General features: G+C 36.8%; 1 protein-coding gene across 1 annotated transcript in view; it reads left to right on the top strand.

Annotated features, from left to right (window-relative positions):
• The window catches only part of COL14A1 (collagen, type XIV, alpha 1), a 121,605-nt gene that overhangs the window by 55,145 nt on the left and 38,941 nt on the right, over positions 1-27,519 (top strand). Inside the window, exons 16-32 of the mRNA XM_010576963.1 lie at positions 147-279; positions 1,429-1,500; positions 2,309-2,460; positions 6,317-6,446; positions 7,692-7,814; positions 9,232-9,381; positions 10,067-10,183; positions 12,052-12,198; positions 14,481-14,555; positions 15,916-16,055; positions 17,304-17,427; positions 18,466-18,609; positions 20,612-20,776; positions 22,298-22,336; positions 22,553-22,691; positions 25,011-25,153; positions 26,089-26,198. Of these exons, the coding sequence (XP_010575265.1) occupies positions 147-279; positions 1,429-1,500; positions 2,309-2,460; positions 6,317-6,446; positions 7,692-7,814; positions 9,232-9,381; positions 10,067-10,183; positions 12,052-12,198; positions 14,481-14,555; positions 15,916-16,055; positions 17,304-17,427; positions 18,466-18,609; positions 20,612-20,776; positions 22,298-22,336; positions 22,553-22,691; positions 25,011-25,153; positions 26,089-26,198 (2,103 nt within the window). The remainder of the gene's footprint in view (positions 1-146; positions 280-1,428; positions 1,501-2,308; positions 2,461-6,316; positions 6,447-7,691; positions 7,815-9,231; positions 9,382-10,066; positions 10,184-12,051; positions 12,199-14,480; positions 14,556-15,915; positions 16,056-17,303; positions 17,428-18,465; positions 18,610-20,611; positions 20,777-22,297; positions 22,337-22,552; positions 22,692-25,010; positions 25,154-26,088; positions 26,199-27,519) is intronic.

Below are 27,519 nucleotides of genomic sequence, written 5' to 3'. Positions count from 1 at the left end.
CACAGCTAACAAATTCTTTGGGCAGATCTGAGTGTAGATTTCATTTGTTTTAAAGGAGAATCCATTTTCCTTCTTTCATTTCAGTCAATTCATATAAATTAATCAATTGCAGAACTGATTTTCTTTATTCTTACTGTGTTACTTAGGTTGTCATAAATGGAGACACAGACAGTCATGTTATTGAGGGTTTGTTGCCCAACACAGAATATGAAGTTTCTTTGCTGGCAGTTTTTGATGATGAAACTGAAAGTGAAGTTGTTGCAGTTCTTGGAGCTACATGTAAGACAAACTCTTGATTGTAATTTTGAGAGATGTTTAAGTGATTTAAATTCAATGCATATATTCTATATTTAAAATATTGTCCATCTTTGGGTAGCTAAAATATTGAAGACTGTAGTGGTTTAGCACCAGGGCTTTCCTGACTTCATTTTTTGCTTTTCTTATTTAATATTATGTGGTAGATGGCATTGAATCAAAGTGATGGTTTGGCTCCCTATGTGAGCTGTGATATTAATAACCTTTGGATCTAGGTAGATCCATCCTACACTTCAATATTTAGTCTTTGAACAGGGTTCCTTATGAGAAGATATATTACATTTGGGGTGGGTGGGTTAAGTGTTTTAAATAATTTAAAAGAATTTCATTTAAGACATTTGGCATTTAGAGTATACCCTTTTCTTTCTTATTTATGTAATTTATACTTACTAGAGGTGAATTCACTCTTGGCTGAAATAGCGGTCCAAAAAGCTTACACAGGCATCCTGTGCCATTAACATGGAAGTAACAAAGACAAAACTTGAAAATCACGTACAGTGTATTTTATAGTTTATAATGGAAACAGTGGCCAGCATTTCAGGTAGATTGCTCTATCCATTCTCTTTTTATTAGTGACTTGGTTAAGTAAATGACTATATCTTTCACGTGTAAATTCAAAAATTTATTTGATTCTTAGTAATTTAATTGCAGGCTTAATCTTGAACCTTCTGTTAGGACAAGAAGCCCTTACCGATCCAAATGATGCTGATCTTGCCCAGTGTTGCTGAGTGTGCTTTCTGTTTTTCACTTGGACAGAAATGAAGCACCCTTAAGAAGCTTTCAATTTAATTAATCTGACAACCTTAACAAATGGTCAAAGTGGAAGTCATTATGCATAGTTCAGCCAGAAATGTGGGAAACTATATGCATTCTCATTTAATTGTACAGTTTATAATTATGTCTTATCTGTAGATTTAAGTGCTAATCCTGCAAACATATGTGCCTAAAGTAAACTAAATGAATTCTTCCCTTGTAGTCTCTGGCATGCCTGAAGTGTGTGGGATACTTGTAGGTGTGAACACATAGTTTCATTCTTATAATTAGAAATACAAGATAAATACTGTGACTTCCATGTCTTGTTGAATTGTTAGTGAACTGAGTATTGTTTTTCAGTTGCAAGGACTACCACAATACCTACGACGGTGACTACTACCAGTACCACAACTTCTAAGCCCACCACAGCAGGTAAACAGAGCAAATGTCAACAGTTTAAATGCTGAAGGCAAAGAGCTAAGACTCCCCACAAGCATACCCAGATCTAGGGGCAGAGAGCTGTGATGTTACCGAGGAGTTGTTAACCCTGCTTCCTGATCGTCCATGCGGTCAGCACGCTGCCGTGGCAGATCTTGTGGAAGTGTAGACGCAAGCAGCAAGGGATATCACTGGCTAAAGGTGGACGCTATTGCCCTCCTGCACCTACCTCCCTTCTGTGTGTGGCCAGCTCCCTGCACATGCCATGTGTGGATGAGGAGCCAACCTATAACACAGTGTAGGGACTCTAAATGATACCAGCGATGTTACACAGCAATACAGAGACGAATTTGGAAAATTCAGCTTTCTCTTCTTTCCCTTTATAAATATGAGCTTGGAAACTCTTCAGAACTTTGTTTAGTTTTGAGTGTTCTGTTTGTTTTCCCTGGAATTAGAAACTGACTTTTAAGGATCAACAGTTCTGGATTATTTATCTTCTGTAACATTCTAGCTGCAGTGGAGTTTTGATTATTCTAAAGGTCCATAAGCTGAATAATGTAATCAAAGCAGATGGGGTAATATATGTTAATGGCCGTGTAGGATAACTATTATTTTATTAAATGGTTAAAGTTTCTATGTTATTAATCCCCAGTATGACTGAACTGTATGGATTTGCCCCACCATGGATCTACAGACCCACTGTGATTTCAGTAGAGCTTGCAGCTACCTGGTGATAATTAGCATAATTTTAAATCTAAAAATATAGTTGAGAAAATATTAATTAAATTATTCTGGGCTTTAGTTTTTCGAACAGGAATCAGAAACCTTGTTATAGATGATGAAACAACCTCAAGTCTGAGGGTGATATGGGACATTTCAGATTACAATGTTCAGCAGTTCAGAGTGACCTATCTCACTGCAAAAGGTGACCGCGCTGAGGAAGCGGTAAGAATGGTCTGTATGGATTTTGCGAATGGCTTCATAAGCTGGAAAAGTTTGTTTAATAATTGCTAAGGCATAGTCTCTCCTTACATGATATTCTTGTTGCAATTAGTAAAAGATCCAGGTTTGGTATTACTGTGAGATTGAACTTCAAGGTTTTAATCATATAGCAGCTGCTACACTGCAGGCAACAACAGTCAAATATAAGATCAAGGCCCAGTCACGCAGATGTTTAAAGAAGTCATAATTAGAAGACTAGCTGCCTGTCCTCTCTTTCCTCTATTTTTAAAATTTGTCTTAGGTTTTTTGGATTTTTTTTGTTTTGCTTTTTGGGATTTTTTTACTCCTAGGCTTTTTTCTATCCTGAGATTGTGTTTTAACAACTCTTAAATGTTTGTACAGGACAATCTTAAGTAATTTTTTTTCTTCAGCAATTTTGCTCCTTTGCTAAAAGTCTCATTTTATGCTAAAGCAATGTAATTAAAGTTCAAATGCAGAGTTTTCATACTGCTCGTTAACCTGAACATGTCACAATAAGGACAGCATTTTTTAATCTAAATGCCTAAGAATATTTGTTATTTTTCTAATACCATATGATAATAAAAATTAAAATTGTCTTACACAGAAAAGTTTCTGGTGATCAAGATTTTGGAAAATATTTGAAAGAATGAATAGTACTATATGTACTCTTGTGCATATAGCAAATAATTAAGAAAAGAAGGAAGCCCTAGCTGTATTTTTTTTTTAAGATTTCACAATTTTTGAGATAATTTCAGAATTCTGGGAGGCCAAGTGCTGCTTTTTCTTTTTTTTGTTTTGTTTTGTTTTGTTTTTAATTGGTGAAATCTTAGTATTGTAGTGCTTGGTTTCCACAAATACCATGTCATAAAATTTTGAGATAGCTCTATCTCAAAATAGATACATTTAAGAGGTTCAATTGGATCGTTTGAGGTTATTTTCTTAGTAAATAGCTCATAATGCAAAAATATTCCCCATATCATTCTCCTTCTGTGTATGTCATGTGACTCACTTCTGTTCATAGAACAGTTATATCGAAAATATAGGATATTCTTTTTGATGCTAGGAGCTGACACTTTTAGCCCTATGTCAGACTATATCAATAAAAAATATTAAAAGGAGTTAATTGAGTATCTCTCTCCTAGAAAAATATGATTCAGTCTTTTTTCTTTTTGGTTTCATTCATCTTTTATGAGGCCTTGGTAGAAAATTACTTTTTAGCCATGTCTTTCAACTATAATCTGAAAACGAACTTTCAATGTAGTGGTTTTCTTTTAGACTGGAAAACATGTTTTATGAATTTACCTTGACTATATGATAGTATAGTATATAATATAGTGGCAAACTTGCACAGCATAATGGCACAAAGTGTACTGTCCTTCTGACAATAACCCAAAGTTTCTGAAATTCATATCTCAGATCTATTGTTTCAGCCCTGGAAAGCTTAATCAAATTCAGTTGGATGATATAAATGTAGTTCTGTTTTAGTATTCAATGACTATTATTTTAAAAGGAAATTAAAACTGTAGGAAAGGTATTCAAATTCTGGCTATTTGAAGGATGTTAGAGTTGACTCAAAAACTCATTAAAGAAAATGATAAAATTGTAAGATTACGTATCTTGGCTCTAATTCCACAAATTATTTAATTTTAAGTACAGTCTCAAGTCTCCTTATCTTTGGTCGCAATTGAGCAAACAGGTTAACCATGTGTTTCATCTTTGAAATGAATCACGTGCATAAATACTTTACTGAATAAGGAATGATGTAAGATTATACTTACATTTAAACACTTTTTAAATGGGAGGAATGTATTTTATAATGTGGCTTCAAGCACCTGAGAGGTGCAACACAGATGTCAATAAAACAGCACAGACGTTCAATTTTTAGGGGAGTGTTTATATGTTTAAGTACATTTCTTAAGCAGAACCCAAAAGTTTTGTGGAATTTGGGCTTAAATATACTATAGTGTGACAATTCTGTGGTGGATGCTTAAATTTTTTGGCTCTGATTTCAGTGATATAAATTTCAGTTACTGCTCCCTTTCCATAAAAATATTAATAAGCTTTTTAATCCTTGATGCAGTTGGCTGAAAATCAGGGTCTAGAAAATGTAATAGAATACTTTTCAATACAGAAGGGTCAAGCCCTAAATTGCATGTATGTTCTTGGGTGTGCTGTAAATACTGGAAGGATCAAATTTTTCTTCGTCCTTAAAGTCAAGAATGTTTCTCTGAACACTGCTGAAAACTATATTGTTCTGTCGAAGATCTCTGATGTGCATGTGCGGAATAGAGAAAGTTCTCAATGCTTGCATCCCCTCTCCCTAAAAACCCCCAAAAGTTGGTTGTTCTTTTTTCAGAAACTTAAACCGGTTTGTGTGTTTTGAGTATATGTATGAAAGAGTTTAGCATGGCAATCTTTCATGGACATGTATTTACATGGTTTTGTCCAGTTTTGATCAATGAGTGAAGTACTTTTTTGACAAGTCTCAACACCTGGGTGTACTAGATTAATTTCCTTCTGTATGTCACTTGCCAAAATTAGAAGTAGCTTGAATGTATCCTGGAGCATTAAAACTGGTGAGAGCTTTCTCGTCTGAGTATATGCTTCAGAAAATTTTGCTCTGCCATCATCACATGCATCAGTCTTCTTTGAAACAACAAAACGCTTTTAGGCTCAGTTTCTGCTTTTTCCTCTTGAGTTTAAAGGGATTATAGGTCTCTCAACTTCTTGCCAAATATGTGCGGTTGCTGGCTCAGGTGATAGATTCACACAATGGACTTGGGCCTGGGAGCATCCAAAATATGAGGTTGGACCTTGGGACTGTTGCTTCCAACAACATTGCTTCAGAGCACAGGTTTGGTGCAGGAAACACAGGAATGGTTTCTCTTTTTTTACCATGTCCAATCCATGTGCTAGGTAGCTCCTGTTCAGGCTTTGGAGTCTTTCTGAGATTAAAATTTTACTGTCACATTAAAAGGTTGCAAGGCTTTACTTGGGCACCTCTACCACCACTATTGTGATACTAGTTTTTGAGGCTCTGGCTAAAAAATACAGTAATCCATTGAATAGTTTCAGAAATAGCTGCTTATGGGGAAACCTTGTACTGTGTTAAAAGAAGCAGTGCTTAATTCAGCAGGTTGAAACATTTGCTCTAGCACACCCAAAACTGCCTGGAGGGATTTCTACAGCTTCTATACTTCTACCAGGTTGCCTGGTTGGTCTTCTGCTGCAGATCTTCCATGTTCCGTGGCAGTTTGGGATCCTCTGCTACTTGTGGGATGTTCTCCTACTTTCTCTCCTAAATAGCTACCTTCATTTCCTTGTCCCCAGACTAGATGCAGATGGGACAAACATGTTTTATTCCTGCTTGCTCAGTTCATGCTTCCTGATCTCATGAATTAATTTTCTTTCCTCCCAGGGAAGGAGGAATTTCTGTCCCCAAAGAACATAAAAATCAACCTTTATTGATGGGCATAGCTTTGGACAATCATATTGATGTCAAGAATAAATACAATAAGAGGATTTATTTTGTCTGTACAGTAAAATTAAGAACTAACCATCCATATAGTACCAGTCATTTATGGAGCTGTAGTGGCTCATAGGTTTAATATAAAACTATTATCCCATAGGCACATTCTTCTTTTTTTTTACTTAGGTATAACTCTCAGATCTGTTAAAAGGGTGGATAATTTAATTATTTTATTTTACCATAAAGCATCACAAATATGTAAAAATGCAAGCTATACAGCAATACTAGTGGAACGTGGTGTCAGAGATCATGTGAGATGTACAAAGGTTTTGGCCCTAGTCATTAAGCTTGGTTGTTTCTTTTTTCTTGACCATCCAGGTAATGGTGCCTGGGAGACAAAACACTCTTCTGCTTCAGCCTCTGCTGTCTGATACAGAATACAAAGTTACCATCACTCCCATCTATTCTGATGGAGAAGGAGTCAGTGTCTCAGCTCCTGGGAAAACTCGTAAGTGCAAACTTTCTGCTTGTCTTTGGCCATGATATGCATGAAGAAAGGCTTACTCTTTTGGCCTTTTTTCCTTGGCTGTAGTAATATATTTTAGTATAAACGTGGGCTTATTTTGCATGACTTATATGACTTGAGCTTTAATTAATCTCAGTTCATTGATTTATAAACAATGGGTTGCTTCTAATTGGCAAATTGTATTTTATATCCAAATACTGTGAGTTTGCAGAAACTTGTTGAGTAAAAAAAGCTGGTAAGTCTTTGATAGATAGCTCACCAAGGACAAGCCAACTAATGCAGAAAATAAAGTAAACAATGCCTGCTGGGATAGTATCAAACCAACCATTGTACTGTTAGATTTTCTTTTGTGTGAGATCATTACTTCCTACAGGTCGTTAGAAATGCTGCTGAACTTTTTATAAAAGTGATTGCATTATGTCTACAGTTCTGACCAAGTACCAAAAGATTACTCAGCTGTAGCTTAAGTTCCCTCTCTACTGTATATTGGTAAAAAAATCATCTCATTGTGCACTGCTACTCATGATAGTATAATTTTATTGAATTATTCTACTAATTTACATAATTTCTGCCTAAACTGAAGTGCTATTTGTGCAGACACTTAAATGACTTGTAAATCATTCCTTTGATTCCATTTGAAAGTGTTAAGTGTTCACAAGAGCACAATTTATACAATAAAAGCTTTGGTGCACTTGGATTAAAAGAAACTATATAAATAAAAGATAATTATCTCTGAATTGTCTTAAGTTCTTAAAAAACTGTAGGGACAAAGTTGGGAATTAATTTGAAAATTCATTGTAATTCATTATAAGACTTGCTTTTCAAGTCCCAGGATAATGTTCCAGGTGGTGGCATGGGGCACGGGATATGTTTCCAGCCATCCAGTGGTTGTTTCCACCGTTGTAAGCACATGGAGTTTTCCTTGGCGGGTTTGTGGTAGTGTGATATAGTCAATCTGCCAGGCCTCCCCATATTTATATTTCAGCCATTGTCCTCCAAGTTCATAATTAATCCTTGGTATAACTTGGTATAACTTCTTAAATTTATCAATATTAATCCACTGACATAATGGCAAGGATGAATTTGATTAAAGGCTTTCATCCTGGCAATTTTACCTGGAAATCTGAGAGTACTGGGTATTGCACTATTTTCTTGTGTATGTCTTGAGTTTTATGCATGTGCTTGTATGAGATAAACTTGTAAAAGCTCAGTTTGGTTTCCTTCTAGTACCCCTGTCTGCTCCTAGAAATTTACGTGTCTCAGATGAATGGTACAACAGATTACGTATCAGCTGGGATGCCCCACCATCACCAACAATGGGTTACAGAATTGTCTACAAACCTATCAACAGTGAGTTTTTAAACTGATTTTTTTTTTGGCCATTTGTTTTTGACTATACAATGTCTTGAAATCATCTTTTGCTGAATTTTGTACTTAAATCCAACAGTTGCAGTTACAGCCTTGAAAGTGCTATTAACTTAGGTGTCTCACGTTTTAAATAGGAAAGTTTCATAGTCACAGAATGATGCAGGTTGGAAGTGATCTCTGGAGAGCATCTGGTCCAAGTCCCTGATCAAAACAGGGCCAGCTTGGAAGAGGTTTCGCTGGACCTTGTCCAGTTGAATTTGTAATATCTCCAAGGATGGAGATTTCTTAACCTCTCTAAGCATCTGTTCCAGTTTTTGACTACCCTCATGGTGAAATTGTCTTTCTTAATATCTAATCAAAGTTTCCCATGTTGCAAATTTTGTCTGTTTTGTCTTACTGTCTTCCTGTTTGCCTCAGAAGACATTCTGTCTCAGTCTTCTCTATCCCCTTCCATTAGGTAGGTGTAGGCAGCAACAAGATTCCCCCTTAGACTTCCCATCTTAAGGCTGGTCAAACCTAACTCTTTCAGTCTGTCCTTTTATGTCATTTTACTATGACTCACTCTATTTCAGAGACTACCTTTGTTGTCTTTCTGTTCCTCTCTTCTGCGTTCTCCTATTCTTCAACTTTCTTCCCCTCAGAATACAAAGTTTTAGTTTCCTTGACTTCCACTCTACACCTCGCAAATACTTGACTTTTTATTCATTACCCATTTTGTCTGTGGTGCATCCTCTGCCCACCTGCATATCGCAGCTAGACAAGGCACCCAAGTTCCTGCAAATTTCTTTAGAAAAGTGTACTTCTCTATCAAGAGTGAAACACAAAGGTGTGACCATTAAGGGACTAAAATACTGACCAAAGACAATACTGTTGCCTGGTTTCTGAAGTGTATCCAGAACAACTAAGAGACGTGACAAAGAAGCTGTTTGCAGTTCTGATTTGGGAAAGTTTTATTCTTTTCTATTTTCATTATAATTTTTGCACAGTGTTAAATGATGCTGTTGTGTAAGAATCCCTTAGGGACTGTATTGCTGGCTGGCATCTGCTGTCCCCCCCGTTGGTCCTGGCATACCATCAAACTGGGGAGATCTTTGGCTGCCTATTTAGGGCAGTAGTAAGTCACTGAAGCAGAACAAAAGGGTCTTAACAGATGCCAGTGTCTAGCCCTGCCCTAATGAATCCCACTGCTGAATTTCCCAAGTGTGTTGTGGCTTCTATCCATGCAAGGACTAAGCATAGTGTCTTTGTTTTTGTGTATGATAAAAAAAAACTAAAGGCAAAAAAATAGCAGTAACTTTAGGTGCACATGTAATTTTGGATGTGTCTTAAGATTTGTTTTAACTACCTGCTACTTAAATGGATGAGCAAATGATTTTCTAATTTATTTCATTTTTTGCAGTTCCTGGTCCTGCGTTGGAGACTTTTGTAGGGGATGATATTAATACCATTCTCATTCTAAATCTCTTCAGTGGAACAGAGTACAGCGTTAAAGTATTTGCTTCGTACTCAACAGGCTTCAGTGATGCCCTAACAGGCATTGCCAAAACCTGTAAGAATGATTTCATGCTGTTCAGATCTCTCTACAGGCTGTTTTTTGCTATAACTATGGCTTTGTGCAGCTCCCTGAATAAATTTTCGTATGGAAGACTTACTCAGTTGTGTGCAAATTGTTTTCCTGAAATGAAAGTCTCTCTCTCTCTCTCTCTCTCTTTTTTTTTTAATCAGATTGTATCAGGCTTTAAAATAATCTGTGGGATGTTAGGAAGACAGGGGTCATAAAGCAGATGTTATTCTTTATCAGCCAAACATATTTGCTTAGTAGTAGATATCAGTCTCCCTAATGGAAAGTCTATTCAGTGGGGTTTGGTTTTTTTTTCCTAGCTCCATATATATAATATGATTTAGTCTTTATATATCTAAAGCTCAATTTTAAATTAGATTTTGACAGAAATCTTGCTATAATGACACTTTTATACTTATTGGTAGTAACTGAATTTTAGCAGTGTTCATTATTTAGTTTTAATTAAATTGACTTATGTTCCAAACCTTTGGCCTAAAGATTCACTTTTTTGTCCTTCGTGTTTTGGATTTTCTGGACATAATTTTTTAAGCAGCTTTTGAAATTATTTTTTAAAAATGAATTGGCACAAGTGTTTCACTATAATTCTTTTGTCTTTTTTTCCTGTATGTCTTATTAGAGGTGTAAATCTAATTTTCTGGTGTTTAATTTTCAGTGTACCTGGGTGTGACAAATTTGGATTCCTATCAAGTCCGCATGACTAGTCTCTGTGCTCAGTGGCAGCTTCACAGACATGCTACTGCATACAGGGTAGTTATAGAATCACTTGTGGGTAAGTTAATAAATCATTCAATATGCAGCTACAGCCTAACCCAGAGAATTGAATTGCATAAGTTAAGAAATTGTATGCAGTCGGACCTGTAGACTGACTCCTGAAATACTGGAAATGATGGACAGAAGAGAGTTGTGTACACATTTGAAGTTTCAGGAGTAGGAGTACCATACCTATCCTTTCATATCAAACAGATGTTGATAACTTGTCCTTTTTATGGGGGGGACTTTTATCTACCTGTAGAAAATAGGTGATTACCTGAGTTTTTCACTATGTGAAGGACAAAAGATGGATAAAGGATGAACTGAATGCATCTAATATTGTAAATAAACCATCAGTGATAGCTCTGTAGGATTAGGGTGGACATGAGAGGAGGGTAGAAGGGCAGGGAAAGCTCTGAATGAATCCGGACCATGCTCACAGAGTTGGAACAGCATCCAGTTTTGTCTGTTCTCATTCCGTTGATTGTTAATTATAACTAGTAGTAATGTTACTCATCTGGATAAGCATGAGATATTTTTACGCAGCCACACATGGTGCCTTGATGCTTTTAGCATTGAATGTTTAGAAGGTGAATTACGGCCTCTTCCATCTCACTGATTCTCAGGTATAGCCAGAGGAGGTTATGGAAAAGTCACTATTTGTGCAGACTAACCCTCTTATCCCCAGTAGACATCAGTGATCTTTTGGATGGTGACAAATTAAAAGCTTGGATAACTTGAGAGAAATGGAGTAGTAACATTAATGGGATCTATCAAAGGTATCATGGAAAATAATCCTAATTTGGTTGCAAAAAAATAATGACCTTTCTGTGGAATGGCAAATGGATGGTGATACGGTTTATTTGAAGGCCTGGAATACAGACAAGCTGTTCAGAAAGCAGAGATCTTGGCGGGCACAAGACAGCACAGATTTCCTTCTCATCTGGGAGCTAGCCAACATTCTGCTTTCATCCTATAGAACTGCCAGAATTGTTTTAACTGAGCCAAAAGAGCCTAAATGTGAGCAGAATGAGCTTAAGTGTGAACAATTGCTTCTTATTAACATCTATCATGAAAAGTTTCGATTGTCAGATTGGGTGTATGTCTCGTTGAGGCAGTGATCAATTATTTTTATACTAACGTAACACCTCCTGATAAAATTCAGGTGTTTTTTCCTTGGCAGTGAATGACTGCTTGGCACTTTTTGTATATACTCTGTAAAATGTGAGATCAGTTGCTTGTATTTCACTTCTTTCTGCTACAGACTATGAATTGTGCTGAAGGTTTTCTTCTTATTATTAAAATATGCTTTATGCTATTTCCAGTGCCTGGGCTTTTTCCATTGTCAACATGTTTTCCAATTCAGAATTTAGTAGAATTAATTTTTGAACCCTGTAAATACTATTCCTTAACCAACTTGTTAAGTGGTTACTAGCAGAAGCTGGAATGCAGTCTCTAGTTCAGTCTCTCTTGCAATTACTAAGCACATTACAGACTCTGAGAACCAGAGGCATAGACAAAAGATGCCGTAGAATTACATAATGCAACAATTCCTCATTAGACTCTGATAATTTAGGACCAGATCCAAAGCCCATTGATGACAGTGTTAGTGATTTTTATTAACTTCAGTGCATGGGGTGAAATTCATCTTTTTTCCTGCAGATGTCTTACACATTCCTCAGCTCCTACTTAATATGAAGGATGAAATGTTACAGACACCTCTGCACAGAGGTGAATTTCCAGAAATAAGGCAGCACGTAGTTTATTAATTTATGTCAACCACTTGCCCTTCATCTGCTGTCATGTCCCCTTCTTATTTCAGACTTAAATTACATTATTCAATAAAACAGTAAAGAAATGTTTTAATGGTTTCTTTTATAATTCCAGATGGGAAAAAGCGAGAAGTAAATCTCGGTGGAGGGACGCCTAGACATTGTTTCTTTGAGCTGATGCCTGGAACTGAATATAAAATCAGTGTTCATACACAGCTTCAGGAGATAGAGGGCCCTGCTGTAAGCATCATGGAGACAACATGTGAGTAAAATAGATCACAGTTCAGCCAGCAGCGATAATGCTCGATTGCTTCTCATGTTTTGACCTTTGCCCACAGATGTGCTATTCCTACACAGTTTCCTTTAGCTGAGTTTTTAATTTTTCAACTACATTGTTACTCCTCCACAGAAATGCGGGATCCTTACACCACTGCTGTGTATTACATGTGAAGTCACATTCACCAACTGTATTGGACTTGATGAGAATGAAACAGGGAGGATGGTTTAGCTTTCTTCATAAGAAGTCCCACTAGGGATACTCTGAAAATCTGTGACTTCGAGGAAAAAAAAAAAAATCCAGAAAAATGAAGCAAACAGAAAAACAGAGAAAGTTTTGCATCCTGCAGCTCTTGTTATTTAGTAAAATTTTACCAGTGTCTGAGTAATTTACAGTTAAATGGGACCTTGATACCCAATCTACTTATGTATTTTAAAACAAAGAAACAAACCTTTTAATTATTATTCTCAATAACACAAGACAGGCAAAAAAACCCCCTCACAGCTCTTTATGAAGGCAAGATCCCTCTCTCATCAGTTCAAAATACTGAAAAACAAAATACAGGATGAATAGAGTGAATATTTTAACATTATCTTTATTTTTTTGAGCCCATTTTCAATCTCAGTGATACCCTTCTTCTCATACTATATTACTATACACCACAATGCTGTTACCCTTCTCTCAGGGTAGATAATGTTTATAGTTTTCCTCTTCAGGTGAACCCTCCCACACTTATGGTTTCACATAGGAAAAACTTGCGCAGATGCATGACTCCACTTCTCAGTTGTCCAGGGCTCATTCTCAGAGCAGTAAGGAACAAGCCAAGCTTCTCCTGCTTTTTGGAGGAATGCATTTTGTGTGCTCTGCAATTCAGGGACTTAGGAAACGTAAGGAAGAACACAATTTGGCCTACATGTCCATTTGAGAAAGATGGTTTGTGATGCAGACAAATTATTGTGTCACCTCAGAAGAAAACACTCTTCAGAGTGACCTGTACCTTTCTGGTGCTTAGAGAGCAGCTTTTCAAGTCGCCTTACTGCAGTTGTGGCCCTTTTTTACATGGGTCTGGTCCTAGTCGGTCTGTGGCCATGGAGGTCCTGGGCATTAGTTTCTTGTAGGTCTTTCAGAGTCTTGGCCCTTTCTTTTGTTGAAGCCAGTGGGAAAATCCACATCAGTTGCAGTGGGAGTCAACTTGGATGTGGACATGAGGCTTGTAATGAATCCTGTTTGCACTAATCTTTCCCAAAGATAGGTGCCTTTTCTGAAGTTGTTGTATCTAACTCTATCCATTGTCTATAAATGTAACTTATATATTATAGCAAATATAAGTAGTCTTACTTGAAGGAATGATGTTCTGTAACCTGTGGCTTCTTATGCTAATTCCATTGGAAAAAATTGGAAGAAATGCCCTTGAACAAAAGTGGAAGCTTTTCCTCAGATATAGTTGTGGGATTCAACATGCGTATGTTCTCTGAGAATTCAACCAAGACTCTGTTGAAAGGCACTAAACAGAGCTTTTGCATTCAGCAAAGCTGTCAATCAGTGATCATATACTCAGCTAGGTTTCTGGGAGGTTGTCATTCCAAAGCTTGTTCTCAGAAGCATGAGACAATTTTCAGAAACTCTATATAGTAACCTTAGTAGAAGTTGCTGCAGGCAACAAAGCCACAGTCCTGTAGACTTGTGGTCGGAACTACATTTCTAGCTGGAAACATAACAAGGTCTTCCACCGAATTCAGGAAAATCTTGATCAGGGCAGTGATCTCCTCTGAGTGCAGGCACTGGCTTTCTTTTGCACTGTCTCTTTGTATTTTGGTTTGCAGGACTAATATCTTCTTCTTTCCAGGGTGGGTAGAGACCTATTTTCTGTGACTAGGGACTGGTTGTGGTCAGAAAGGAAAAGGACGCTGCCCTTTTACAAAATGAATTATGGATACTAGGTCAAGAACAGAGCTGCCACATGGTCTGCTACACTGGGGAAACCCAAAAAGGGGCAGTTCTAGTAGTAGTTCAGTTGTATCACTGTGTCATTCACACTGAAATGCAGCCATTAATTGCTCTGTAATAGTACTATCCTCTTTCAGGTGGTCAGTAGAGGAGGACATTACATGCACATGGTCACCTATATTTCTCTCCAATTGCATAACTAGTTGATTGGAGATAATGAATTTTAAATCTGGAGATGAGTAGAAAATGCTGTGTTTAATATATATAAGATATATTGGGCTTTGAAGTATTTTTTAATGTTCCTTCTTTTTATTCTTCAGTACCATTTCCAACTCAACCGCCAACAACACCTTCAACACCACCTCCACCACCTACAATCCCTCCTGCAAAAGAGGGTAAGTGCTGCATGTGTGGGTTTATAATAATTTTAAGGTGTTGTTGCAATGTTTTTCTGCTTCTGACACTATTTTAGACCTGTGGGGATCAGATTTCAAATTGTATTTTCTACAGTGACACTGTTAAGTCAGCTGGCTTAAATTTAACAAGCCAAAAATCTGAGATCATTAATGTATTGCTGAAATTTGCAGAAAGGAGGGTTAAAGTGTGAGATTTTCTTTTTCCAGAACTCCTAAACCATATATATTTTGCAACTGAAGCAGATGTCCTAGGGTAATTAAACTTCTAAAGCAGCATGGTTTTTAAAAACATGTCTACTTTAGGTAATGTGAAAAGTGTTGGCCATGTTCAGTCTCTTCTCTCTTTAAATATAGACTTCCTTCTATTTATTATTTGAACATGTAGTGTTTTGTACAGTGTCATAAATATTTCTGTGAGGGGAGCATTATTGTTGGAGGCTGAGGGTCAAATCCATCAGCTTGAAGTTGGTGGGCCAAACTGACATATAGTAATTGAGAATTTAATACATAAATACAGAATACAGAATACACACGTGTGTGTGTGTGTTTTAGAACTGCATAGCAGCAGATTTTTTTTGTTGTTTTTAATCCAAGGAGTAATCAACAGAAAACAAGAAATACAGGTACGTATCTTCCTGTCCCATTCTCTGCATTTAGATGAACATTTTTCTTCAAGATGAAATATGTTGAAAAACATAACTTTGCTTTGAGTCTGTTTGTTTCTGACCCCAAGCAATAGACTTGGATTCTGTAGAGTGTTGAAGGTTCCCAGTTCCCATGAAAGAATGAGGAACTTCTGTGAGCAGGTGTACAGCTCTGCAGGCCATTTTGCATAAGAACATGCTGGAATACGATGAGAAGGGGGCAACCTGCATTGCTTCTAACTAATGCAAGTTAAAGTGGCGAGCATTAGGCACTACAGAGCCTAGGGTAACTTTTTGAATGGACTAGTTTCCCACTGGCAACCTCCACAGTTGAAACTCTCTCATCTTGCTTACTGTGTCATGCTAGGAGTCTGGGACTGTATAAGTTCATGTGTGACTTTACTTAATGACCTAAATAAAAATAAAAATGGTTAGCCAGGTTTTAAAGAACCATTATGACCTTGAAGTGTATTCTGTGATAGGATCTGTCAGTGCGGACCATTTACCCCTTGCAGAGCGCAGCTGGGTCTATACCTGCACTGAAGTCAATGCCAGCAGGTCTGTTTGCTAAAGCATTATTAACTAACATTGAACAAGGGCTCTTTATGACAGTTGCATTTCTTAAGTGATTTATGAGATTTCATGAGGCGTTGAGGCATTGTTCTAATTCCAAAATACTTGCTTTTCTTTCTCAGTGTGCAAAGCAGCCAAAGCTGACCTAGCGTTCCTGGTGGATGGGTCATGGAGTATTGGAGATGACAATTTCAATAAGATAATTAACTTTCTCTATAGCACTGTGGGAGCTTTGGATAAGATTGGTCCTGATGGAACGCAGGTAATCAACATGTAAAGAGACAGAAGGTGCAGGATATTTTGGACTAGCACCCAGTACATTCACTAGAAGTGAAATGAATCAAAAAGTAATTGACATCATTTCACAGTTCTTTTGAAAACATAAACTGCTTTAGGACACCATTTTTTTTTTTTTCAATATCGTCTTTTAGACATACCATATGGTGAAATTCATGATATGCGTTTTGCTAGCGCGAAGGCTAAGTATCATTTCAGTCTCCTCTAAATCACTCTGAGATTTAAGTTGTGTTACTGTTTTTAGTATTGCTACGCACTATGGTGTTTATTTCTAAATAAGCTAAAAATGGTGTTGATAAGGAAAATTAAAGGTTCATTTATTTAAAATCACATGCTCTACAGAATCTACAGTACTTGAAATAAAATCCAGTATTTACAATGATTGTTCTATTTATGTGTTTAGAGAGATGCATGAATCTGCCCCAGAAAAGATTATTAGCAAATATGTTATTGTTTTAAGTATTATCTGTATAATATGCAGATTGGGATAGCATTGAAAATTATTTTTAACTTGTCCGTTCCCTGAAGCATGCTCAGTTTTTACTGCTTCTTGCTGTACAGCTATTTTCCCAGAATATAGTACATGGTGCTTCAGAAACTTATGCACAAGCTTAAACTTAAGCATGTGAAGAGCTCCTTTTAAATCAGGGACACCACTTATAGAATATGAAGTTCCATATATGTTTTGTGAGTTGTAGGGGTTTAGTGTATAGGATTGAAATACAGGGTCTGGACTCATGTAGCATCATATTTGGGAGAGGCAATATTTCAGAATATGTTCTTGCATCTTTCCATTACTTGCTTCAGTATTGCTCCCTAACTTAAGTTACTTATGTGCAGCTATTAATTTGTGGAGACTGAGTAAAGTCCCTGCAGTTCTATGTATGAGTAACTGTACATGTGAGGAGCTGTAACTAGGATTTTGCTTTTGGGCTCGACTGTGAGTGCTTTTGCCATAGTGGGTATTACTTTTCTCATCCTGTTTGCTGCAAAATGAAACCAGAAAGCTAGATGGTTACCAAGGTGGCAGAGAGTAAAATTAAACTTTATTTAGTGAAAGCTTCTTGAAGAGGAAAAAAAAATAATCTGGCTTCAATTAAAGGATGAAGCAAAGTTACAAGATAAATCCTTGTTTTAAATGCGCTGATTTGGTTACTTTTTGCTTATACACTGGGTGGTGCTTTAGTAATGAACACATCTTCTGTGTGCACAGGTGGCAATAATTCAGTTCAGTGATGATCCCAGGACAGAATTTAAATTGAATGCATACAAAACAAAAGAGAGTCTTCTTGAAGCTATTCAGCAAATAGCCTACAAAGGAGGAAATACCAAAACAGGTGAGAAAGGTCATGATTATGATGCAGAGTTTCTCCCTGCTACTCACTGTGCAGTATTTCTTTCCCATTTGCCAAGTGGTTTAATATAGCAGTGCAAAACCAGTGAGAACATGTTATCTCCACACTGGAGGTGAAAGGTTGGGCTTTGAAGTTAGAAAGTCTTCGTAATCTGCAGTTTACACCCTTCACCTCCTACTGCTGGGTATTCACCCCTCTGACCAACAGTGATGTCAAGCATCAGGGAGGAAGGGAGAGAGGCAGCTAGGTATTAGTGAATGACTTTGGGGATTGTGGAAGGTGCAATGGGGAGTAATAATAAATCAGCTTGGCAGTGGAAAAGTGGGAGGGGAGAGAAGGTGGGAGGGAGCTTGCGGAGCATGTAGAAAACAGCAGATAGAGTGGAGGGTCTGAATGTTGATCAGCCAGGACAGTTAAACGTCAGTGGTATGTTTAAGACTGGACTGGGGGAAGATGTCTGTTAACTGAATGTAGTTACATTTTAATTAATCCCTTAAGATAGCTCTCTGATGTGAAGAAATTAAAGATGAGTGCTGAAAGGGTTAAAATCTGTTTTAGTTGGAAACCATATGTTTTATTATTCTCAGACTGCACAGAAATTTCTTGCAGCTGTTGCATCGCATCTAATCTCAGTAGTATCAAAATAACACCTTTTCCATTTACTCAAGAAAATGCCACAATGGCACTTTCAGTTGTTACCTGGACTGTGCCTTACAATCCAGTAAAGGAAGATTTTGTTGTCTCAAACCTGCACAGAATATCCTTTCCCACACGTCGTGTTCTTGATCTTCACCTTCTGGACTGAAAAATGGATGGCTGAAACCATCCGATTTCCAAAGGCTAGGGTCAAAATTAAACTTTTCTAAATCTCTATTTTAATAACTACAGAATGCACTAATTTACAGACTACTCAGGACCCAACAGATTTCTCTTTTTATCGATGTCTAACATATGATATGAGAAGCCAATAGAAATTGGATTTATGTTACAGTGAAGGTATGTTAATTTTTTCTGTTTCAGGCAAAGCCATTAAACATGCAAGAGAAGTCTTGTTTACTGGAGAGGCAGGCATGAGAAGGGGCATTCCAAAGGTTTTGGTTGTCATTACTGATGGGCGATCACAGGATGATGTGAACAAAGTCTCCAGAGAAATGCAGCTAGATGGTAAAATGTGTAGTTTTAAGAACTATTCACATTTTCCTTTTCCTCATTAATTCTAACTATGTAAGTGTGGGCATGAGATAAGGGTAACTTTTGCTCCAGGAAGATTTTGAAGTTTAAAGAAAACAGACAGCAATTACTAAGAAACTCAGAATATCACTAGGATATGGTTAGATTCTGGATTTTTTTTTGGTGATTAATACTACTATTTTTAATTTTGGCAGCAATGCTAAAATCACGTAGTAGTCAATGGAATTGCTCCCATGATGAATTTAGGGGACGTGATCCTGAGAATCTGCACTGTCACCTATGAAGTATATAGTCTTGTGGTTACCAGCAAACTGAACTGTTTTGTTTTTTATACAAGAGGTCCTTTGAAAATTCTTTCATATGTTCTTTTACTGATTCTGATCTGCTCTCATGTTACACTAATTACCTTTAGGAATTTTTTTTTTAAACCACCAATTTTAGAGCTTTAAGCGGCCGCACAGCGTTGTGAGTCTAAGCATAAAAACTGGGTTAGTTGTTGTAGAAATATCTGATACTGAGGTTTGTATCAAAACCCAAAAGGCACAGTGTGCCACATGGAACAAAACTGAAGGATGGAAGAAAAAAGCTATCATCCTTTTAATGTGAGGAGATCTAAAAAGAAATTACGTTTGTGCTTTTTTATTTGCCTTTAGACTTTGGCAGCTATGAAGTTACCAGTGTATATTACTGATTCCTGAAACTCAATGCAATCATTGAGGTTGGCAGCCTGCATGTATTATTGCTAGATACTGAGTGCAGTGCCTTCATAAATAAAATGGTATCACAAAATAGTAGAGCATGCATAACTTCTTTTAAGTAGCAATCAAGAAACCCCCATATTTGTGAATAAATTGGAGTCTATGTCTAAGCTGAACAAAAAATGTTCAACTGTCAGGTAAGTCTTGCAGTTGTCTTATTAACTATTAGACTGGCAATGACCTTGAGAGGAGATGGCATATGATGGAGGTTCAGTAGCTGACTGGGATGTGTCACCTTGGCCAAATTACTTCCTCTTTCCCATTTCCTTTTATGCACGCTGTATGTTTAGGCTGTAGATAGGTTGGAGCACGTACTGACTTGCACCTATGATAGAGACTGGCATGAAAACATGCCAATCTTGGATAAGACGTGCAGATATTGTTAATACTATATTAAGTCAAAGTTTTGTTATGCTAAAAGCTCTGCAGAAGGTGATGAATGCCCCTTAGTCTTCTTCAAAGTTAAAGACAAGATTGCTTGACTGGAGTAAATTTGGGACTGAGCCATGCAAGAACAGTATGTCCATTAACAATATTCAGCCTGATGTAGACAGGATTTTTCTTTATCTTTTATGGAAAGGAAAATGTTGAAAAACTTTTATCTAGTTTGCTGCTCCTCAAACATAGAGGATAGAATTTCCATTTCATTTAAATCTTTGAAGTCAGGCTCAGATTTCAAAATCTGTTCATGCAGAATATATTGAAAAGATTCAACCAGTACAGTTAAGTTGCTGGTGAAATGAGAATGCATTTATTTCAATGTTCATAAGGCAGCAGTGGCTTGAAAACTCTGATTAATATATGGCACAGAAAAAAATCTGTAAAAGGCCTACAGGAAATTAATTTCTGTGCTTTGTATTTATGATATACATGGATATTTTTGTGTGTATTACAGTATAGCATTAAATTAGAAAAGCATTTAAACATATGCTAAAACTTTAAACTACTGAGTAGTCTTATATGTCTTCAAAAAAACACTTAAGCATTAACTTTAATTAACTGATTAAGCATAGATAGCCAAAAGAAATATCTCACAGAGAATGTATTACCTTTATTTTAGATTACATGCATGAATTTTTTTGTGTTATAGGATAATAATAAAGTTTCCATCATTGTATTTAATCAGGAAAGGAGCCAGTGCAAATATGGTTTTGTTCATATTGTATTTCCACTCTTTAAATGAATGACTCAAAAGAGTGTTCTTTTTTGTTTTACAGGTTTCAGCTTTTTTGCTATTGGAGTAGCTGATGCTGACTATTCAGAGTTAGTTAATATTGGCAGCAAACCTAGTGAAAGACATGTCTTCTTTGTGGATGACTTTGATGCCTTTGCAAAGATTGAAGATGAGCTGATCACTTTTGTTTGTGAAACTGCCTCAGCAAGTTAGCCATTTTGACTTATACTTGTTTCTAAATAACTGCTACATACTGGGGGGGGGTTTATAACTATTATTTTTCTATTAAGAGGTATTCTTGAGCTTTTTAACATAATTTACTGCAGATGATATAACTGTAATATTATTTCCATAAAAGATTAAGGAAATTAAGGTGTTGGGACTTCAAAATAATTAATGGTTGTTTGCTATAAATCCAGAATTCATCCACTGGTTGTGAAAAAGTTATTTCAGATTTGAAACATTGTTAATGGTTCAGAATTTAGTCATAAAAGTTAATTGTGTTTTATTTTCTAGGCTACTTTAACCATCTGTAAGAGTAAAGTTAGCTACATTCATTATTATTCATATAATGTGATTAATTTATTAATGGAGAGCTAATCATTAATGTTTGTATTATCAGAGAAAGTAGAAGAGTTGTAGCCTAAGGAAAAGCATAAAACACACCCAAACTCTTTGAAATCTGTGAAAATGCCACACTTCAAACTCTTTATGAAAATGAAGGGAAAGACATTCTGGAACAACACCTAATGGTTAGAGGTGAATAATTCACATGCTTTTAGGTGTGTGCCCTCAATATGTTTCCTTATGTATAAGCCAGGAAGCAGGCAGTTTATAGCTGATCTTAATGATTTGTGATTGTAGGGAGTCCTTGTGCATAGGACTGTGAATTATCATGGGACTGTGAGTTATCAGAGCTGGTAAACACAAATACGTTGCTTGTGTTCCATCAGTTCTTTGGTTTTGACCATTAACTCTACTTTCAATGGTAGAGAGAACTTGGAATGTTGAGAATACTCAACAGTAGCATTTATTGGTCTCTTGTGCTTGTATTCTAAAAGTGATCTCCAAATATGAGTATCCTGGGGTGTCATATTGACATCCTGTGCCTAGGCTTATTGATTTCCCAGGGCACCTTTCCTTGAAGAGATTAGTATGCTTTCTTCCCTGCTGGAAGAAAAATATAAACCAGATTTACAGCTATTTAAAATGGGTGCACATGTCTTAAGGACTGTGTGCAATTCTGGTCTCTGTTGCTCATGAAAGCTATTGTGGAGTTTTAAAAGGTACAGAGAATGCCAGCTAAAGTAATTGAGCCTGAGCTGGAGTTAGGCTGGAGAAGCTCACAAATAGAGAACTAGGGAGCTCTTGGTTAAAACGCAGTATAAGAGACACGTTTTTACACAACAGACAGTGAATTTGTTGCCACAAGAGGTTGTGAAAGCAGGTTCATAGAAGGATTAGACAAATTCATAGACAACAGATCCGTAAAAGGATATTATATGGAACACACAGGGATGTACCCTTTAACATCTTTGCTACAACCCTTGTGAATCCTGAGGAACATCAACTGAATGAAGTAGAATGAGGCCAGATTTGCATGCCCTTTCTGAACAGCATCTCCTTTTGCTGCTGTTGGGGATAGAGCATTGGGCTGAGTGGAGGATCATTGTTCTGACCCAGTGGGACATCTCTTGTATCCTTAAATCTGTCTTTCCTTCTTTTCCAGCCTGCCCGTTGGTAGTTAAAGATGGCAACAATTTTGCAGGTACAGTATTTTTGTGTTCATCTTTGTTCCTGATTTATGGAATTGTTTTCGTTACCTGATTTTCACAATATTAGGCAATAAACTTCCCTTTACGCTAACAGCTGTTAAACAGATAGAGGTATGAAACTCTTTGATGCAACTGCTTTGTCCTCTTTTTGTTTCCTGTAATGCAGTATTAATTTCAATTAATAGAATGTAAATTTTGATGCCTTCCAGGATTTAAAATGATGGAAATGTTTGGTTTGGTTGAAAAGGAGTTTTCAGCTGTGGAAGGGGTTTCAATGGAACCTGGTACATTTAATGTTTATCCATGTTACAGACTGCACAAGGATGCCCTGGTATCCCAGCCTACCAAGTATGTATTAACATATAAATATTCATAAACCACATGAAGATAATTGTCCAGTGCAGGCAATTATTCATTTCAGGGACCAGTATTTTCACGTCAGAATAGCAGAGATGCTAGTGTATATCTATGTTATACTAATGAATAGGAAGAGTGTTTGGTTTCCTGAGTCCTCAACCAGTTTCATTCAAAACTAGCAGTTGGGGAGAAAAGTAGTTAAGCCCACTGGCTATTTTGGGTTTCCCGCATGTGCTAGTTTGGGGCTTGTGCCAGTTTAGCATCGAGCAGTTTTGTGCAGGCCTATGTCTGGGTGGATTCCAGTATGTAGTACTTTGTGAAAGGTGCCTCTGGAAAGCAGGTTGAAGTCTCACAGAGTGCAGAATGTCTCTGAAGTCTGAGTCAGAGTGGGAACCTGCTTTAGGTGTCAGTCACTTTCTGCATCAGCCTATGCCCATTCATTGATGACAAAGGAAGATTATCTCCTTATGCTGAAATGAGTCTGTGTGAAACACCATCTAGTACCTTCCTGGGAGGCAGGACATAGTTCAGTCACGAGGACTGTATCCTGGGAGAGATATGGAGGAGGCAATAAAGAAACCTCTTATTGAACTTTTACAGTCATTCCTTGGAGAGGAAGTGATGGAAACTCTCCATTTTTACTATGAACAATGTGTATGTTGTGTTTGGTTCCTCTCAGTCCAGTCCCCCACTTTTGTATTAAGTGGCACCAGAGAAAAGCAGTAGCCCTGCTGGATTAAACATGGGAAGATGTAACAAAAAGTATTCTTTAGCTGAGATAAATAAGAAAGAAAAACAATGAGAAATTACTTTTAAGGTTTATATTAGATGTCATCTTAGTCTTTTTGTGCGATTATCCTGTTGTGTCCCAGTTGGAGCTATACTTCTTGGAGCTGTTTCACATTCTCCGTGTTGAGTTTCCTCCTGGGTCTAGTTGGACTGGAATTTCCAGGGAATAGCATTTCTCACTTCTTTTTCCCTTTCTGCTTCTTTCTAATTGGATCTGCTGCATTTATATGCTCTTCTCTAGCTGCCACTCCAGCCTAATCTTACTGTTTCATTAGGCTTTCACTCCCTTTCATGGTTCAGAGAATACCTTTCTCTTGATGATCTACAGGTATGTCTGAATAATACCACTTGTTTTTGTCATCTCATCCGTGCACTGAATGTCATTAATGTTACTCTCCTTTTTGAGCTCTGTATCCCCAAACCTTGTGTTTCCCCCACCTTGCTTATTGAATTTTCTTTCATTTCTGCTTTGTACAATGGGCATACTGTAAGGCTTTGTTCTTTACCTACTGAGTTGCCTCTCTCTTTCTCTATGGGAAATGTGCAGTGTAACATCACCTTTGATCATCTATAGACACTGTGCAGAATATATTGATTATATATCACATTTAACTCCTTTTCCAGCATGATTCATATCTATATATCTTATATGTGCCAGAAACACTTTAGAAGGAATGGATCATATTTGGGAAAAAGAAATTGATTAAATAACCTCTTCAGGCTTCTTTCCGACCCCTTTACTGTAATTTTAAAGAATCAGGCTAATTAACATTTTCAAAATACTGTCAGTCATTTCAGGCACTTGTCCAAATGTCCCACTTTGGGATTTGACAATGAAAGGTTAAATTAAATTGGAAGTACTAAATAGCAAATTTTAGGAAATGGCATAAAATAACATACTTCTTTTATATCATAAATTTCTGTCCTGCAAAAATTCTAGGAGAACAGATTGTATATCTGTATGTGTGATCTGTTTTGACTTCACTTTCTTACATAATGGCTTTGAAATGTATAAACTACATTCCCTACAATATATAAAGCTTCCTGTAACAGTCTCTGTCAGTCCTAATTTCTGTCCATTACTGATGATTTAATGACAAAGGGTATGTCTGTTGAGATTGGTCTTCCAAGCAACTTCTATTTTCATTGTCTGTTAAACCAGACAATAGCAAAGGTCTTGTGAGTGGCTACGATTTTTAAAAAGCTTTTAATATAATTAATTTCAGCTTTACTTCAAACTGACCTCCAATTTGATCTTCAAATTAAAAAAAATAAAAATAAGGGCAATTTTATACATTTCAAGGGAAAAGATAACTTCTTCTTTCTTCATAGGTATTCTTTTGATAGTTATCAAGTTGAGTAGATTTTGCAAACACTTATTCATATTGCTTCTCAGTCTTGATTTCCAAAGAAATATACAGAGTAATAGAAAGTGAGAGAGTGTGTTAAGTAAACATCTGGTGAGTAAATCACCAAATTTAAAGTTTGTTTCAGTTTAAAAGACATTATTTCTCTTAACAGGTATTTGCATCCTGAAGGTCTTCCTTCTGATTATACCATTACGTTTCTCTTTCGTATACTTCCCGACACACCTCAGGAGCCATTTGCTCTTTGGGAGATTTTAAATGAAGAGTATGAACCACTGGTTGGAGTTATTTTAGATAGTATGTATTTTGTATTTTATCAGTGACTTTTTCTTTGACTGTATGAATGATTCATTCTGTGTCTATATTTATTATTGCTAATGTTTTAATCTGCTGCCAGAACAACTATCTGAATCTGGAAGGTGATAGTGTCTAATGGATATTTTTTAGATTTAATTTAACTGAGTTTAATTTGGAGGTAGAGTCAAATTTTGAATATGCCGCTCTAAACTGAGCGCAACGATGCTGAAATCCAAAGAGCTGTTCTAGATGTAAATTCATGTAAGAGAGCTACTCATTTGCTTTTAAAATTTCCACTGCTCTGAATCTGGTTCTAATAGAATCTATTTTGATATATGCCAGTGGTAGTGACAGTACGGTATACGTAGAGGCAATGCAGTCTGGTGGATAGCAGACTTAGAGCTAGAGACATTAACTCTTGATTCTTTTCATTTCTACTTGATTTGACTTCCATAACTGTAAAACAGGGATTATAACTTAGAAGGTTTCCGTATTCACTGTTGAAAACATGTAGATACTCTGATAGCTGTTCTTCATAGCTGCCAATTTTAAAAGAGATCTATTAGTACTTATCTTTCTATCTTTCCTAGAATTTTTTAGATAAGTCACCTTGAAATAGGTGGGAATTAGGCATTTAGCTACCTTGAGGATCTGTGTCTCCCTTTCTTGTCCAAGTCCCACAGAGAACTAGTGGAAGAATAGGATCAGGTAGGCATGGGTGAGGTAGACTCCCATCCTTCCTTGTCAAACCAGGAAAGAACATTTCTCTGAGATAACTTGTTACTTCCAGGTCAGTGTATCACTTATGAATGTGTTTTACTAACATTTCATCTGACATCTTTGGTTGTCTTTGTTAAACACAAAATTGACCCTTTTAAATAATGTATCAGGCCTTTTCTTCCTCTAACGGAGCCCTTATTTTTTTTCTCACACAGATGGTGGTAAAACCCTGACTTTCTTTAACTATGACTACAAGGGAGACTTTCAAACTGTGACTTTTGAAGGTCCTGAAATAAGGAAGATATTTTATGGGAGTTTTCATAAGGTTAGTAGTGGTAATAGGAAAAAAGAAAAGCACTCTGAATAAAGGTTTGGGAGTGTTTCATGTTTTGAAATCTTCTTTCATGTGGTCAACTGCTGCCAAAAGGAATGTATTTTGCATATTCAGAATCATCTACCAAACTGTCTTAAGTCTCTTAGCAATATTGAATTAACATTAAACAAATCATAGTTTTTATGTTGAAGCTGATATGATCAATTTGCATCTCATGCTTTGTGCCTGTATTTTCTAGTTAATTAAAAACACTTGCCTTGAAAAGTAATTTAGAAATACATTGGCTTTTTCTTTTAAGGTTTGGATTGGAAATGTCACTCAAAATGGAAAGAAAAAGTCCAGCAAAAAAAATTATCCTTTCAACCAGAGTTGTTATTTTTAAACATATTTTAAGGGCTATGCCATGTCGAAATTTTCTTGGCTGTTAGAGAACTTGTAACATTCTTTCCGAAAGCAGATGAAGTAGTGCTGGGATCATAGCATATATTTGTTGTGGAAGGTGCTTCTGTTCTTCACTTTTATCCCTGATGTTTGCATCTTTCCTAAACAAAAAAAAAGGAGACTGTAGATTGAGGGATAGTATTTACAGACCTTAACTTTTCTGTACTTCCTTTTTAATTGATGGTGCGAGAAAGGGAAGGTGGGTCAGAGCTGGGGTCTAATTCTGACTCTTTTAAGTTTTGATTTGGAGGAGTATATGAAGCTTTACCAAATTCTTCTCTTAAAGCATTTTTCTGCATTTTGAATGATGATCCTTGCTACACATGTGTTTGAAAGCCACAGGACACCAAATTCATTGCAGCTTTTCAGTTATTTAGTTCCAGCTGAGCCCAAAGCAAAGCAGCTTCAGGACTCCTTCCTGACATTCTCTTACTTTGGGCTCTGATCTCCACATAGTGTACTGGTATAGAGCAGATCCTGCATTTCTACCAGCTCTTCATCAGGTCTCTCCTCGCCTCCCCTCCTGCCCCCCCTCCCTCCCCCTTGCTGTTTTCTTTGCTTTACTGAGAGTTTGCTTTTGACAAGATAATTGCGGTTAGGACTGTCCTCTCTGCTGGGAATGTCTTTGCTGCATCAGCGATGGTCAGCAGAAGGAAGTAACTTTGTTATTGTGCTCTGCTTTTCTGTACTGTGTTTGATGTGATTTGATTTTTTTCACTGTAAAAACTTCACTATGAAAGGTTTTGCTGTGTGGTTAATGTATAATTTACAGGCTAAATTTTACTGTTTAGTTTTGGCTTTCGCAGGTGGCTATAAAATATGTATTGGTGAATTCCAGTGCTATATAGCAGGATCATACAAGGCCCAGGAG

This window comes from Haliaeetus leucocephalus, unplaced genomic scaffold (assembly GCF_000737465.1).
Source record: "Haliaeetus leucocephalus isolate CR32 unplaced genomic scaffold, Haliaeetus_leucocephalus-4.0 Scaffold555, whole genome shotgun sequence".
NCBI classification, from domain to species: domain Eukaryota; kingdom Metazoa; phylum Chordata; class Aves; order Accipitriformes; family Accipitridae; genus Haliaeetus; species Haliaeetus leucocephalus.
This window is presented reverse-complemented; position numbering and strand designations above follow the sequence as displayed.